The sequence below is a fragment of the Rhincodon typus genome, chromosome 5 (genome assembly GCF_021869965.1).
Source record: "Rhincodon typus isolate 14 chromosome 5, sRhiTyp1.1, whole genome shotgun sequence".
Taxonomy (NCBI): Eukaryota; Metazoa; Chordata; class Chondrichthyes; order Orectolobiformes; family Rhincodontidae; genus Rhincodon; species Rhincodon typus.
The window spans coordinates 91,737,648-91,754,947 of NC_063336.1; the positions used below are offsets into that span (position 1 = coordinate 91,737,648).

General features: G+C 39.4%; 1 protein-coding gene across 1 annotated transcript in view; it reads right to left on the reverse strand.

The window, feature by feature from the left end:
* The window catches only part of LOC109928798 (CUB and sushi domain-containing protein 1-like), a 2,165,117-nt gene that overhangs the window by 227,838 nt on the left and 1,919,979 nt on the right, over nucleotides 1-17,300 (reverse strand). Inside the window, exons 46-47 of the mRNA XM_048597409.1 lie at nucleotides 14,828-15,016; nucleotides 7,492-7,669 (exon numbers count right to left, since the gene is read on the reverse strand). Of these exons, the coding sequence (XP_048453366.1) occupies nucleotides 7,492-7,669; nucleotides 14,828-15,016 (367 nt within the window). The remainder of the gene's footprint in view (nucleotides 1-7,491; nucleotides 7,670-14,827; nucleotides 15,017-17,300) is intronic.

Genomic DNA, 17,300 nt, shown 5'->3' on the forward strand with positions numbered 1-17,300 from the left:
CTTACATTGCTATAGAGACAAGTGTCTATTCTTTCTCAGTTGGAATGGAGTTTGAAGCCTGTGCTATTGGTATTAATCTGACCCACATGCTAGTCATTTCGCCAGCTGAGCAAACCAGTCCATATAAGTAGTCAATAATATTTGTTGCCAAAGACAACACAGAAGAGAAGTTATTTCCAATTTCTTTTCTGTTCTTTCTACACTTGAGCAAAGCAATAGCGTGTTCGAAAGCAATAATCAAATACCCCGTTCTGGAGAAGGGCAACTGAACTCGAAATATTAACTCTGTTCCTCTCTCTACATTTGCTGCCAGAACTGCCAAATTTCTCCAGCAATTTCTGTTTATATTGTGTCAAATGCCTCGTAATCCCTCTGTACACATCTTTGATTACTATGTGATGATCACATAAACACAAGAGACAACGAAAGGAGAAGAAATACCTTGTAAAATTGATATTGACAGATGCTAAAAGTATGCAACAGATATCAGAATTTGTGCTGGGGTTTCATCAACTGACTTGAGAGCATCACTGTGGCTCAGTACATTTTCTAAATGTCCTGAATTCATAAAGTTTTATTTAATTGTCACTGAACTACTTCAAGGAGTTTTCAGGCAAGTCAGAGAAAGAGAGAGAGGGGCCGGGGAGAGAGAGTAGGGAGGAAGCCAAAAACAAAAATAGATGGTGAGAGAAAGGAAGGCAGATAGAAAAGGCAGAAAAGCAGGCAAATAGAAGAAAGTGAAACTGAAAGAACATACAAAGAGAATCAGAAAAGAATGAGGCGGAATGCAGATAAAGAGAAAGAACATGCACATGAACAATGCAAAATTGGCTTGTAGAATGATATTGCTCAATTTACAAAAGATTCCCTGTGATTTTCTGCTCGAAGTCAAATGCTGGATTGCTGTCACACCCTGCAAGCCCTTTTACACATTTTAGCCCAAAGTAATGATCACTGTCATTTCAGCTTACAAGCTGATCTTGTATGACTTCAATCTGAACTTTCACAGTGACACGCAGACTTTTGGTATAAGCTGCTTGTGCTGCAATAGACCAACACCAACCAATAGATGCAGTAGCACATTTGGATGCCCATGTGTCTATAGAGTTTGCCCTCACTTCCATTCTGGAACAGACACACTCCAAGGTTTGAGAAATGCACCTTGGCATTGATCACAGTCTTCACAATGTGCCATGCATCTAGTTGCCATTGCACTTGTTATGCTTTTTTTTTTATACAGGTGTTAGATTGAAGTGTTCAAATACTCTGCAGCAGAGGTAGTCTATGACCTGACCCTCTGATGGACTGGTACCTGTGTTAACTTTGATTTCTGCCCCAGCTGCAGACTAATCCTGGTCCCATCATATGCAGATCTTGCCTCTATATTCTTTAGATGACAAGTGTCAACATCTGGGCTGTAGTTGTGAGCTGTTCTTCCACTGCCTGGCCAGGGAGCACTTTTTTTAGGCTATCTGCCAGTCAACTGTATTTTGGAAAAGGGTGGTGCAGTATGGGAGAAGAAAAATACATTATGAGCATTGTCTCATCTTCAGTGATTTCACGTGCTTCTGACCATGGAGTCAACATGATGTCCGAACAATGGCCAACACAAACTCCTCCATGTGCATTTGAACATGGCAGTCCTGGCTGCTCCCCTCTGGTTGGCTCTTGCTGCCTCCAGTGGTGTGTCACCTTGTCCTGCAAGAGTGTCAGAAGTGCATCAGCAGGTGACTGAGATTGGGGCATGACTGTGTTCCAAGTGTGTTGCAGTTACCTCGGTCTGAGTTGCAATTATGACAGCTCGTTAATTTCCATGAGAATAGACACCTTCAGCAGTCCAGTGTCTGATCAGTAGGGTTTAAATATGACTTCTTCCCACAGATGGGCTCAATGTTTGATGCTTCCCAGTGGAAGGAGAGAATGCTATTCCAGGAAGGTGGTTGAAAACAATGGTTGATACTGATGAGCTAGACAGGGTGTTCACAATGTGATTCATACTGCCCTTTGAAAAAGTCATTACCATGCATGTTCTGTCATGAAGTAAAAGTACATTCATTAACCCACAATTTCATTGCCCATTTGTTATAAAAATCAACATTAACACTTCAGTTGAGGATTTAAAAAAAAATGAGGTGGCAATTTCCCCTCAGAGATACTTTGAAAATTATAGCAGCAATCTCATTCTAAAATATAAAACTGCTTTGAAAATTATTCTGGATGAAATGCACTACACCATGGCCAAATTCAATGAAATAATATCAGCGGGGAAACAATAGGTGCAAACATCATCTCCATTAATTGACTGATAGTGTAACAGTACGTTTATTGGGGAGATGGAGTAAAGGTTACCCAGGAGTGATTAAAAAAATAATGTTGTTGAGGGAATTCAAATGATCCAAATTGTTAAAATAAAACTCAAGTGCTGTATAACTGCGCCAATCCATTTTGCAGCAAGCTTATCATTTTCAACTCAATCCAGGATAATTACTGAATCCACACTAACAACATTATTAGAACACTTAATTAAATGGATATGTCCAGTGGCAAAGCTCATAATTAAGGATTAATAGATTAAAATTATAATTTCATTACAAATTTAACCATTAACAATCAAGTTTCTTTCACTAGAAAATAATCTAAGTACATGAAAGGGGCACTCAGTCCTATCAATTAGGATTCTTCATCTCACACACCAAACTATTTTTCTATTTACAGCATGCATGGTATCTCAGGAAAATATGTTTGTGTAACATGGAGTTTTGGCCTAGAGAAGTAGCTCTATTAATAGCACAATACTGTAAGTCAACCAGGCTCATAGCAATCATCAAATGTGTCATTTTCAGTTTCCAAATAAGGAGGAGATGATCATGTAATGTTAATGTTAGTGCACTCATAATCTAGGCATACAGGTTAATGTTTTTGAGACATGGGTTCAAATCCTACTATGGCAGCTAATGAAATTTAAAGCCAACTGAAAAAACAAAATAATTAATTATTCTGAATTTAAAACTCGCGTCAAAAGCGATGACCATGAGGACTATGGTCACCATTTATTTTTTTGTAAAAATCTATCTGGTTCACCAATGTCCTTTTGGGAGGGAAATCTGTCATTAACCTGTCCTTACATATGACTCCAGACACAGAGGAACGTGTGGGAATCTCACTGGCTTCAAAAATACCACTCAATTCAAGGGCAATTAGGGGTGGACAACAAATGCTGGCCTGTCTAGTAATACCCGCATCTCATGAAAGAATTAACAAGAAAAATAAATCATGCAACATCTTTTACCGTTCAAGCACATCATACATTTATTTGCAGTCCACTGTAGCTTTGCTTTTGCACTGAGTTAAATTAGTTTAATAATGATCAGATCTTCTGACCAAACTAATTCCAAGTAAAACAAAGTCTCACTCCAGTGTCAGGTTAAGCCCTATTTTGGATTCAGTCTGCATTTATATACAAATCCACTTTGTATGAACAGTACAACTGGAGTGCAAATCTCCTCAAATGCACATCAAATGGCCAACTTCCAATTTTTGTGTGTTGTTTTTTTTTGAAGAAATGTAAAATAGGGATTTGAAGACCGTATGAAAAAAATAAAGCATCTTAGAACAGAGTAATTAGACCATAAGATGTAGGAGCAGAATTAGGTCATTTGCTCCATCAAATCTTCTCTGCCATTTGATCATGGCTGATAGGTTTCTCAACCCCATTCACCAGCCTTCTCCCTGTAACTTTAGATCATCTTACTAATCAAGAACCTATCCATCCCTGTCTTAAATACACTCAGTAACTTGGCCTCCATAGCCTTCTGTGGCAATAAGTTCCACAGATTCAGTTCTAAAGGATTGTCCCTTCACTGTGAGGCTTTGCCCTTCGGTCCTACTAAGTGTAAACCACTTTTCCACATTCACTCTTTCGATCCTCTTAGTGGTCTGTAAGTTTAAATCAGATTCCCACTTCATCCTTCTAAACTCTATTAATTACAGAACCAGAGTCCACAACTTTTCCTCATATGACAAGCCCTTCATTCCTGGCATCGTTCTTGTGTGAATTTCCTCTAGACCCCTTCAAGGCCAACACATCCTTTCTTAGATACAGGGGCAAAAGCTGCTCACAATGTTCCAAATGTTGCATGACCAGCACCTTATACAGCCTCAGCAGTACATTCCTGCTCTTGTATTCTAGCCTTGTCGAAATGAATGCAAACATTGCATTTGCCTTCCTAAGTGCCAACTGAATCTGCATGTTAATCTGAAGAGAATCCTGAACTGGGACTCCTAAGTCCCTCTGTGTCTCAGATTTCCAAAGCCTTTCCCATTTTTAAAATAGTCTACACCTCTATTCTCCCTACCAAAGTGCATAACCTTACACTTTCCCACATGGTATTCCATCTGCCACTTATTTGCTGACTCTCCTCGCCTCTCCTTGTTCAGGGAGATTTGACTGATATTTTTTTCAAAATTATGACCTGCTTGGATAGAGTAAATAAAGAGAAACTGTTTGCATTAATTGGAAGAAGAACCAGAGAGCAGAGGCTTATATTGTGCGGTCAGTTATGATGAAATAGAATGCAATGCCTGAAAGCATGAGAGGTGCAGATTCAATGTTGCAGTTACTTTCAAACAGGCATTACATAGACCATCATAGGGAAAGGAAACCGCACAGATCAGAGGAAAATGAAGAGTAGTGAAACCATGTGAATGAGCATTGAACAAAAACATAAAATTCTGACAGAACAGAAGGTCATCATTCAACTGACATTGTTTATGTTTGCCAAAAAGCGATAACCAGCCCAATTTCACTCACAAATACTTAATACTTATGTCATTTCAAATGGAAATCCAAAACTTTTAAAATGCTGTGATGGTTTCTACCTCTACCATTCATTCAGGTCAGGAATTTCAAATGCACCAGGCTCCAGGTGAAAACATTTCCCTTCAAGTGACTTCTAATCCGTATCCCAGATCTCTCTTTGAAGGGGATTATGTCCTTGCTATCCAATCTTGATGATTCACCATTTTTTACACCTCAATTAAGTCAATCTCAGTCTCCTCTATATCAAAGCAAAGAAACGCTCGTCTGTGTAATCTTCCTTCAAAGAAAAAAAATCATTTTTGTCAGAGCTCTCGTAAATATCATCTGCACATTCATAATACAATGACCAAAATTATAAGCAGTACTTTCCCTATGGCTGAACTAGTGTGCTACACACTTCGAGCACAATCTCTGCAGGAATTGTTTTTCTCTGAACTCTTGTTGTTGAATGCCTCCCATTGCCCTACTGCTGATTTACCTTCAAGTAGCTGCTTTCAATCCACTTTTGCCAAATCACATACGCATTCAGTAAAGTTGTTCTTTCCCAAATTGAAAATGTCATTCCTCATCTATATTTGCTCTTTTCTATAAGTATGTAAGATCAAACTGACTTATGCATACAATCACTAAGATGCTACTGCCAGCAAGACTTGCTAGCTCAACCATTCAATAATATTATTTTTGATCTTATTATAATCTCAATTCTACATTCCTCCATGCTTCTGATCATCTTTCATCCCCTTGGTTATCAAGGATCTAACTATTTCTGCCTTAAAAACACTTAAAGATGTAATGTTTTAAGGAAGGTAAGTCCAAAGACTTTCAACCCTCAGAGACGAAAAAAATCTCATCTGTCTTAAATGGGTGCCTTCTTATTTTTAAACTATAACACTGAATTCTAGATTCTTCCACAAGAGGAAACATGCTTTTTCTTATGGGCTTGTGGTGTACTGGTTAAAAAAAAGCTCATGAATACATTTTAAAGATTTGGAGCCCTCTTTACAACTCCTCTATCATATTGGTGGTCTGTGGTGAGTCGGTGGTGCTGGAGGTAAGGCGGGGTGTCTTGTAGCACAGTCCTGGCAGAGTGTGTTGCATGATCTTTACATACTGTCCCTTGCACAACTAAAGAAGACAAAAAAGAAATGTGATGGAAGCTGAGGAGCTGGGAAAGCAGCAATAATCTTCTGGGGAGGAAGATGAAGACACTGTGCAGGAGGAACATCACCTTTAATATGATAAAGTGCTCGATAGCTGCGCACAAGTCAGACAGGGATTAATCAACACCCGCTTCCAATAGATGTGAGTTGGGTGAAGCAATCTGTAAATTTAATGACTGCAAATTTGCTGTCGTTTGAAAGGCAATCAGTCCCTGTTTGGTCCCAGAAGCAAATGCAGTATTTTGTGTTTTTTTTTCTTTTCTTTGCTTTTCCACCAACTTTTCAATATAACTTCATGTTTTTAACTGTTTAAAGGCTGTCTAACTTGTGATTCTATCCAATTAAACAAGGTTCTTGATGTTATTCTACACTGGCCATGAAGGAAAATGTAGAACCCCCTTAAGCAGTTTTCTAACATGATAAGGTGCTCAAGGCAGGGTGGCACATTGGCTCAGTGGTTAGCATTGCTGCCTCACAGCACCAGGGACTCAGGATCAATTTTACCCTTGGATGGCTGTCTGTGTGGAGTTTGCACATTCACTCCATGTCTGTGTGGGTTTCCTCCGGATGCTCTGGAATGTGGAGTTCTCTTTCCAATGAAGTGTCAATCATGCCAACTACGTGCTCTCAGAGAGGTTTCTTTTTGTCTCCATCCCAATAAATGTACAGTTAAGGTCTATTCATAGCTGGCAGGGTTTGACCCGGTGCTTTAAATAAGTCACCCACAGCAGAAATCCCAGAAGGCCTCAATAGTGTTGACTAGGTTGGCCACTGGTGAGTCTGCAAGACAGCAAGAATGTGTCATGATGCATACATAATAAGGAGAGCAGTGAAGAATTGTGAGAGGTCATTTGCTTGAGTTGACAGAGAGAAAGCCTCATGAAACTCCCCAACAGACATCCACCCAAGCAGCAACAGACCCCCTCTGGGATAAAGGAGCCTGAGAGTACATGTCTAGCTGGCATCTCTATTAAACAGCAATGCCACTGGTGGAGTGGTGGCGTTTGCTGTTTTTTTTTTGTCAGATCCCAGGTCCTAGTTGATGATGGTGGGGGTGGCTGTCATTGATATTGGCAACAAGGGCAGTGGGGAATGGCTCTCAAGTGGGCTGAATCCCTCAAATGAGTTACCCTGCCCCAGGCACCACTGCCTCACATTGTGCCTGGGCACAGCTGCCCACTTTGCAGAGTAGCAAAAGAAAACGAATGGCTTTTAAATATCAGTAATGCCATTGCAAATTCACAACAGCTTAGAAATCATCTGCAAAGTTGGAATACCCTGTAAAGATTATAATGGTTTTGAGATACAGTAAACAATACACCAGGCAGGTTAGCATTGCTCTGACTATGCAATACTGTTACAACATAACAACAGCTATATTTATCAAGTGTAGTGGTGTAAACAAAATATGAACTATAACTTAACACACTGTCCTTGTAATATTAACATTATATTTTTAAAAATATGTTCATTTCACAAGAAATTTTGCTTGCAAGTAAATATAGGTCATACCATACAGCAATGTAGTCGTTCACTGGTTCAGTCTGTAGCAGCGTGAAGTTAATATAAACCCCATGTCCTGGAGGTACTGTAATGAGCCAACTACAATCCTTTGAATTTGGGTATTCATTTGGAAACCCAGGAGAGTAGATCGTACCATTTCGAGATGTTATGTTGAGGTTACAGGGTGCTTTAAAACAACAAAAATGCAACACATTTAATCGTTGTCTATAAGTAGATTAAAAAAAAAACAGAAGCTTTCATTTATAATGCATCTTTCACAGCATACTGAAGGATTTCATAACCAGTGAAGAACCCTTAGAAGAACCCTTTGAAAGAAATAAGTGTCATAACCAATTTCCAAACAGCACACTCCCACAAACAGCAAGTGATGGTGATCAGGTAGGCTGCTTTTGGGATGTAGATTGAGGGAAGAAGAGCTGTCAGATTACTGGTGCTAACTCCCCTGTTCTTGCTTCAAATGGTACAGTATGTCCTTTAAGCCATCTAGGAAAACAAGTAGGATCTCAGCCTAAAGACTCTTTAGAAATTCTGCACCTCTGAGAGTGTAGCACTCTCGCTGTATTGCATTGAAATACCAGGATAGATGAAGTGCTCAAGAACATGGAGTGTGACATGAGTGCTACCAACTGAGCTGGAGCTGAAACTTATTCAGATCTTTGACTTCTGTTGGGATTTCAGAAGTGACTGCATGACCTAATTATGAAAATAGAGACAAGGAGCAGGAATAGGTAACGCAACCCCATCAGCCTGCTCCACCATTTAATAAGACCATGACTGATTTTACTTTAACCTCAAACCCACATTCCTCCTACTCCTGATGACCTTTCCCCTCCTTGCTTAAAATAATTACTCCATCGTGCCTTGTAAATATTCAAGGACTCTGCATCCATCACCTTTTCAGGAAGAAAGTTCTAAGGGCTCATAACACACTGGGGAGAAAACATGCTGCATCTCTGTCTTAAACGGGTTGAACCTTTATTTTGAAATGGTGATCTTTAGTTCTAGACACTCCCATAAGAAGAAACATCCTGTCCACATCTCCCTGGTCAAGCCCACTCCAGCATCTTATACGTTTCAATCAGGTCACCTCTTACTTTACTATATTCTATCAGGTAAAAGCCTCACACGTCCAACACTTCCTTACAAGGCAACCTGCTCGTTCTAGGTATTAGTCTTCTCTGAGCTACTTACACCACATTTACATCTTTCCTTAAATGACCTGGGGCTCAGAGAGAAATCCCACTCACTCAACATGAAGACCAAACCAGCCCAGCACTGAACCGACAATACATTCCGGTTTCTCACCTTCTTGAAATGGCTGGCGAATGTGAACATCAATATAATCCACTGGACCTACTTTTATGTCAGGCTGGAGACATAAAGAAATATGAATAGCACAGGACACTTTGTCAAATTTTACAATGAGGTGCACGGAAAAACGAAATCTTCTATTCATTTGGTATACCATCGGAATGTAGTGATGGATAGCTTGTGTACCTCAAATGCCTGGAAAGGTATTACTAGAGCTGCTTCTGCAAGATACTACAAATCCGTTGGAAGGATAGACACAAAAACATCTGTGTTATCATTCAAGTCAACAGCCCTGACAAATCATGGACCACATTCGATCGGTTCCATTAGACAGGCCACAGAATCTGCCTGCCTGATGTGGGACTTGAAACAAGTGTTTGATTCAGAGCTTCGACGCGCCAGGTGAGACCCAGGAGGCCAGAGAGAATGTTTCAAAGGCCCCTTCTGAAAATGTGCAACACACACATCGACGCCTGAGAAACTTTGGCCAAGACCACCTGAAGGGGAGGGAAAACACCTGGGAAGGATCTGTTCACCTCAGGTCTCAGCGTTGACGACAAGCTGAAGTCAAACATTGGCAAAGAAAGGAGTACATGGCAACCCAGGCATCCCACCCTTCCATTCCTCCAACCACAGTCTGACCCCACCATGACAGAGACTGCAGGCCAGGTATTGGTCGCTTAGCCACATGAGATCTAATTCTTAATGTGGAAGCAAGTCATGAGGGACTGCCAAAGAGAAACAGAACTAACAGACTGATACTGTACATGGTACTCCAGATGTGGTCTCACTATTGTAGCATCTGACATCAGAAGATGCTGTGACAAGTCTAAAACCCACTGGATGAGTTCACAACAGGTGTTGGTTAAGGTACTGTATGGTGATTCCCACATCTTCAGACCAAGCAAAGACTGCAAATTAACAAGGTCATCAAATTTTCATCCAAGCTCTATAAGTTTGTCTCTGGCATTCTGGGGGTAATGCATGTTCATTATGGACGGTCCACAGACCAACGTTGACATTAGCCTTGAATGTTCCAGCTGTGCCGTGCTAACCTGGGAAATCTGGATCAAAGACACCATCTCACTCCTGCAGGTCCCAGAGAACTGAGAACATGTGTGTTAAGGTAATCTGTACAGCCTACAAGTAATTCAAAATCAAGGTTCTCCAAGAATAATCCTTCCAAAGCTAATGATGGTCTCACGGCACAGTTCCAATGCATCCCAATTACATATAAAGGCAATGAACTGTCAGTTTGTTGAACAGATGAGAATGAATACCTGACTGGGACAATGAGATTCAAAGCTTTGGAAGCAGGGAGCCATTGGTCAACTGTTATTTAAAATGAATAGTGTTCAATGAATGCGTCAGAGTTGGGTGATCAATGGATCTTAATAAATCAATTGCAGTTCTGATCCAACAAGATGTCAGCAGGTTCTTCATGCTCTTCATCTGGATGAATGTTTGCAACTCTATCATTATCAATATTATCAAAGGTAGCAGCCATCTTATGAAATTTATTGAAATATTTTGGTCTAGCAGAATGCTACATAAGCTGAGGAAAAGTTTATCTGCTCATCCTGTTTGCTTGAACAATGGCAAGATACATGTCTTGTGCATGAAGGCATGGAGTTTCTGATTCTGATCTTCTTGAGTGAAGGTCCAAAGGTCCCACATTTCTGATGGGGAGAAAACAGTGGCATCGAGAGTGTTGGCATCAACAAATGGGTATATCTCATCCAACAATGAATCTAGGCGGTGGGAGATTGCTGGCTTGCTAAATGTCAAAGTGCCTGAGCTTGGGGAAGTGTAGATCTGCTTCACTAGGCTAGGTGTAGCCAACATAGAACCACAATGTTCTCCAGTGGGAGTGACATCTCCTTGTCAAGAAGTAGACAGTAATGCTGAGCTCACCTTTCTGCACGGGGTTATCCTCAAAGATGGCCTACAGACATAGATACAGATTCTCAGACCCCTCATTTGACAGCAATTCAAAACCAAACTGTCAAACCATCGAACTTAAATGTAGCTACCATACAAAAGTATGCTATAATGAGAGAAAGATGGCCATGTTTACAGGGGGACCATTGGTACCTAGCCACTAGTGACTAATAGTGACATTGTTTGTCTCCCTCACTGGAAGGGAGTCAAAAGTTAAAGACCAGCTGGTCAAGTCAGGAATACATAACACTTTATTATCACATCAATAATGGTCTGAGAGGAAATAACAAATCAAATGAATAAATTGAGGTACTTTTGTTAAAAAAAAATTCAATTAGCTGGTTTATGCTATTCTTTGTGGAAGACATTTCTTAAATTCTGCCAGCAAAAGTAATAAGTACTTTGGATACAAATGGAGTCAATCAGACAGTGTGGCAAGTCCATCTACCCATGCCGATGATTCTAAATTGAACATTTTCTTTCTTTTATCTCGTGAATAAAAGGACACTGAGATTAAACTGAAAAGTTATTGCGAATTACATTGTACATTGCACATCTTACTGATAACATAGGTGCTTCTCAGTTTTTGGAAACTGAAGTGCACTAATTTGCATACTTTCCCAGCCTAAGTCTTCTAAACTTAAATTACTTACCCATATGAACAAAATCTGTTCTGATGTCCTTATGCAAAATCAGTTATATTACCACCAGAAGCTATAAAGTGAGAGAGCCTGATAAGTAATGCAGTTTCTAAATATGACACACTGCAGTTTATGTGACAGGAATGAATCTCATCATAAATAATCATGTCATACTGCTTTGATTTATTCCATGTGAGATCAAATAATAATCATATTGTTAAAGAAAATTGAACAAAATGAGAACATTTCTGGCTATAGCACAGGTTTAGATGCCTGCCATTTTCAAATTTCTAATAGTATATTCAGTGGAGAATCATTTTTGGGCTGGAACTTGGAAGGGCTACATGGGGAACACAGTTCATACGTTTTTTTTTCAGATTTAGAGGTCACCAGAACAATCTGGGAGGATAGAAACCAAGTATGAAAATGAGAAACTTGAGATTTGTATTCAGATTATTATAAAGCTTTCTATTCAATTTATTAATTGCTTCCTCAATGAAAAAGAAGTTCATACATCTGAATATAAAGTGATTTCCTACAATTTTTTTAATGGAAAATAGTTGAATATTGCATGAAGTTCTGGATGGCATATTATCCAAACAACATTAGAACCATTAGATAAAAGTGTTACATTTGCTCCAGTAGCAAGTTTAGAGTTGGTGATATCCCCATTGACATCTATATCTGCATTCCAGAACACATAATTGGGGTTGATGGTCTCAATGTAAAAAATAGAATTGTTCCTCTCCAGGCAAAAATTCTTCGACTTCTTTAAAGCTTCACGTGTAATGGCATTTTTGTTTTAGGATCCTAAGAACATTGAGATATTACTTTGGCAAAGACCCCTCGCAACCTGGTTGTACTCCCTTCCACCCTCTTCCATTGGGCAGAAGATATAAAAGTTTGAATACATGAACAAATAGATTCAAGAACAGCTCCTTCCCCTCTGTTATCAGAGTTTTGAACGGACCTCTCAAATGTTCATGTTGATCTCTCTCTCTCTCTGCACCTTCTCTGCAGCTGTAATACTGTATTCTGCACTAGTTCTTGCTACCCTGATGCACTTTGCATGGTACAATCTGCCTGTATAGTGTGCAAAAAAAAGCACTTTTCACTATATCCCTGTGCAAGTGACAACAATAAATCAAACTCAAACTCAAATAGCTATCTCTTCTAGAAGGCAAACATTCTGCAATTTTTACGGCACACTGTTGCCATCTGATGCACTAGCAGGGTATTATGGTGTCTTGTGCTTTTCCTGCCATTTTCTCTGATGCTTCTTTTACATTCCTATGCTTCAGAAGCTGTGTTCTCATTGAAGGATTTCTCAGTCAATATTTATCTTCACCTCTCAGTATTGCACGGTTCTGTTTATGGACTGTTATTTGTCTCTCCAGCTTTTTTGACAATGAGGTCCTCCTTAGATTGCCACAAGTGTGATATGGAACAACGTCAACACTGACTACAATGCACTCTCATATTAGTTCTGCTACTGGACCTCCACAATCATATTCTTCAACCAGCCTGTAAAAAAGTAATTAATATAAGCATCCCCTCATTTACATGGCATCTGAAACCTTCTGTTGAATTTGGTCCTTTCTAGAATCTTATGTTCAGTTTGGAATTATGGTTGAAGGCTTTTAACTTAAGACTGTTTTAAATGTATCTGTAGTCTCAATATGGCTTTCTCAGGCAAAAGCATCAGTGGTTACTCAAGCTGCGGAGTAAAGTAACGTGTTGACCTGTTTAGCTTCAAGCTTACTGCCCAAATTTAAGCAATGTAGTGCCTCAAGCATTTTTTCTCCAAAGTGCCAGTTTTGATTTTTAATGTAATCCTTCCATGTCTCCAAACCTCTCAGGTCATCTAAAACTCAGGATTCGTGGCTTTTCTGAGCTCTTTTGTGGTTTAGCTGATTTTCAAATTGCCTTCTAGTATTTGAATCCTTCCCATGTAATGTAGCCTTACACTGAATCCTGATACAGTCACTTTCTTTTCCTCGGAATTTGTAAGTTAGGCTTTTGTTGTTATTTCATAATTGTTGCAAAGCTGTTGAAAACTGCTTTGCTCTAAGTTAGTTCAATAATCTCTTTGCTCTTTTTATTTTGCTGAAATATCAAGTACTTGCAGCCAAATGTTGGGTTTTGTCTTTCTTTGCTACCTCATAGTTGCAGCATATAGTTGTGTTAACCATGGATCTGGTTTACAGGGTTTTAATTTTAAGCAGTGCTCGCTAGGGATCTGGTCTTGCCAGCACTGGCTGCCCAATGCACAATTAAAATTGCTTTTTGCCCTTTCTCTAAGGGTCACTCACCAGATCCATGATCTTTGCTCTGTTCTTCATGTTATTCTTTGTCTGAGAACCTGCAATCACTGCATTGGGATTTTCTTCACAAAGCTACAAACTCCTATGATGCAGCTTTGAATGAGTTTAAAAGTCTCACTGCCTCTTGTCACTGCAGCAGCTTTGGAGTTCCTCAACTATGTATTTTCTTGGGCTGACAGTTAATCTTCATAAAAGTTGAATTTGCAGTGTTTTGGTATTTATCACTGCTACTTTCATATTGCATGTTGGCTTATGTAGCTTTGCAATTATTGGATTGTTCAAATAACAACTAACTTTTTTGATTTAAGAAATGAAATACAGCTCTACATGACTCGGTCTTAATGTGCTGAAGCCATGATCATTTCCTATCACCCCTCAGTCGCTTATCCTTCATCATTTTGGGAGATGTTGCTCACTCTTACAACAAAAACCTCTTGCAAGTGGATCAGGTGAGAATACATAAAAACCGAAAGAACTGCGGATGCTGTAAATCAGGAACGAAAACCAAAGTTGCTGGTAAAGCTCAGCAGGTCTGGCAGCATCTGTGAAGAAAAAAATCAGATTTAACGTTTTGGGTCCAGTGACCCTCTTTCAGAACTAATGCTGACAGACCTGCTGAGCTTTACCAGCAACTTCTGATTTTGTTTCCAGGTGAGAAAACATTACTTTTGCTTACAAGGTCACAATAGCAATGAAAGGCTGGGACTCCAACTCCTGTCAGAGATTGTGTAATTTTGTAGTTGTCACCATCAAAACGCCATCAATGTGGAGCTGGTACGTAACACCAGAGTTTTCATGCATCTCCATGGAACAGCTCCTAAAAGTAGCTTTCATCCTGCACTAATTATGCCTCCTACAGATCCGCACAGCTCTAACAGAGTCAGTGTGTATGACTCTTGGAGACAAAGGCTTACTTCCAAGTCCATGTCTGATGCTGCCTAAATACCTTGAACGGGTAAAGGTACAATCAAAGGCAAATGAGCACAAGAGTTCTCAATTAACAATCCACTGGTTTGTTGAATATGAGAAATTTACGCGCATTCATATATCAGACTGGAGCTGCAGGAAAAGAAAGGTGATGAAAGGAGAAATGAATAAAGATAGTACCTTCACATTTTGGGAATGGATGGTTCCAGTTCCTGTTGATCCCATGATGGCACGTGAGAACATGCTGCCCAATCAGAATGTAACCAGGGTAGCATTCAAACGATATAGACTGACCCACACTATAGTCAGAATTGATGATAAATCCATTCTGAAATGGTCGTGGATCAGGGCAGCTTTGAAGCTCATAAGCTAAAAGGAATGATAATCAGAAGGTTAGAATCAGTAACAAAGAGATAATCAGCTTGTAAGGCCATCCTTGAATATTTCAAGTAAGTTCCAGACATCTGAAGTAATTATAATCCTCAAAGCTTAAGTTCTTCCTTGTATGCCCAAAGGAGAAAAAAATGCAGTTAAAATAACTATAAAGGCACTGAGGTTTAGTATTTTGCCATATAATCTCTCATAAGTCTGACTCTTAGTCCTATCAGGGAGGAAGCTCCTGAACATTGACTATGAAAGAAACACAATGTGAGGCGTTACAGAGTTCCTCTCATACAGTTCTAAGTTTCTCCATGACTCACAATGAACATAGGTTTAAGAGTCAATCAAGTGTCACAATTAATTCATATTTAACTTTAAGATTCAAAGGGGGAGATAGTAAAATTGCAATAAGTCAAATCACTCTCAAATTTGTGTTAAGTGGAGCTTTGAGATAGCTGAGAAAGTTCCATGTGGCTGATTTCCCTACAAACGTATTCTGTGCCAAAAACAATGAAAACATAGTGATGAGTATGTTCAAAAATGTCATTACTTTTCAATTTATTCACACCTCACATTGGCTTGATCTTGTACAGTAAAAGACATTGACAAACATTGGGAATTGTTCTGGAAAAACATTGTAAATGTTTTATGCGGCACACACTGTCTTCAGATGAGTCCACTAAGTTGTCACTGCAGTCAAACATGCTTACAATTTTTTGTACACTGCAGTGTGAAATCCCAAAGCACCTCAATGCCCGAAGCAGCATTAATAAGGGAAACGGGCAGGGGACTGAACAGACTTCATCAGACTTTTTGGGATCGAAGGGTAGTTGACACTCTTCCTTTTCTTCTGTTGATACATTTTACTCATTTTCTCGATCCATGCTTCAGAAGTGTTGGAGGTCATCCATCTGACTTGTTACATGGGTAGTGACTTGATGGTCAAAATGCAATTTGTCTTCTTGGATCTTCCTATCACAAGAAGCTTTTTGGTGCCATCCATTTTGGTGCAGACTATAGCAGTGATGTGTTTCTTGCTTCTCTTACCGCCATTATATGTTTCATCTTTAATTGTTAAAGGGCAGTCTGGTAAAAGATAGTGAAACAGTCCAGTTTTATCTGCATTAGAATTTTTCCCTTGGTGCATTCTCATTGAGGATTTTGATTGATCATCTTGCAGCCATTACTGTAGGCTTGACCACGGTTTTGCATTCTAGCGTGGCCTGGATCCACTCAAATTAGTTGGCATGGCCATATGAAACTTGTGCCCAAGTTTGTTTCATATGTACATGCATTCAACATGAGGTCTTTACTGAATTAAACATAAGATGTCTGCTTAGTGTATATGCCTCTTGATAGAGGTCACATGACCACAGCAGACAAGGAGGGACATTTGTACATGATTCCAAAGAGAGTTTGGCTGATGTGAAGTTATCACATCAGAACATTGGCTTATTACAGGCATCCTCTTGTTGAGTTTTCTGTTCTGTTGTGGAAGAGGCTAACAAATTCACCGTGACCGGTGTTTCAGATTACCTGAGTTAGACTCATTTTGCTTTAGAAATAACTTTAATATAAAAGCTTTTATGTCAGTCTTCTTTCCCTAACACAGGTTATGCAGTTCCTGAATTTGTAGGTAAGACAAGGCACTCTGCTCTCACTCCCAATGCGCACTTCTGTCTGACAGAAAGCTTATTAATTTCCCAACACAAGATGGAAACTGAGTCTCCAACTTGCATCTGCTGAACCTTAAAGAATTTATTAATTAAATGATATGCCAGATCGTTAAGCTGAAACAATTTTTTGTAAAGGAATTGTTTCAGCAAGAGAAGCCTCAAAGAGAAAATAGAAATTTAGTGGGTTGTATTTCCCTTTGCACTTACTAAAGCAGTGAGTGGGTGTAATTGATTTCCATGTGGGTGCACTAGAGTCGGGATTTTGCATTATGAATTCATCTCATGCATCTAAATCAAAAACTTCTGAAACTTTTGCAGCATTTTATTTTGCAATTATATTTGTATTTCCTGCTGCTTTCCTCATCACTATCTCGCTGCTGTAAATTTGTTTTGCCTATCTAAGGACCATTTCAAAATAACTTTTATCTTTGCAAGTACTGCTTTGTCATTGGAAGTTCAATGTACAAAGTATTCACTAAGGTTCTCGCATTTAATCAAAGAAATAATGAAACTTCATTGTGAGTTGTAACTTAGAAGCTGCAGATGGTCATGATGCTTTTACTGGCTCATGAGAGGTGTTTGTGCCTTTCAGTTAA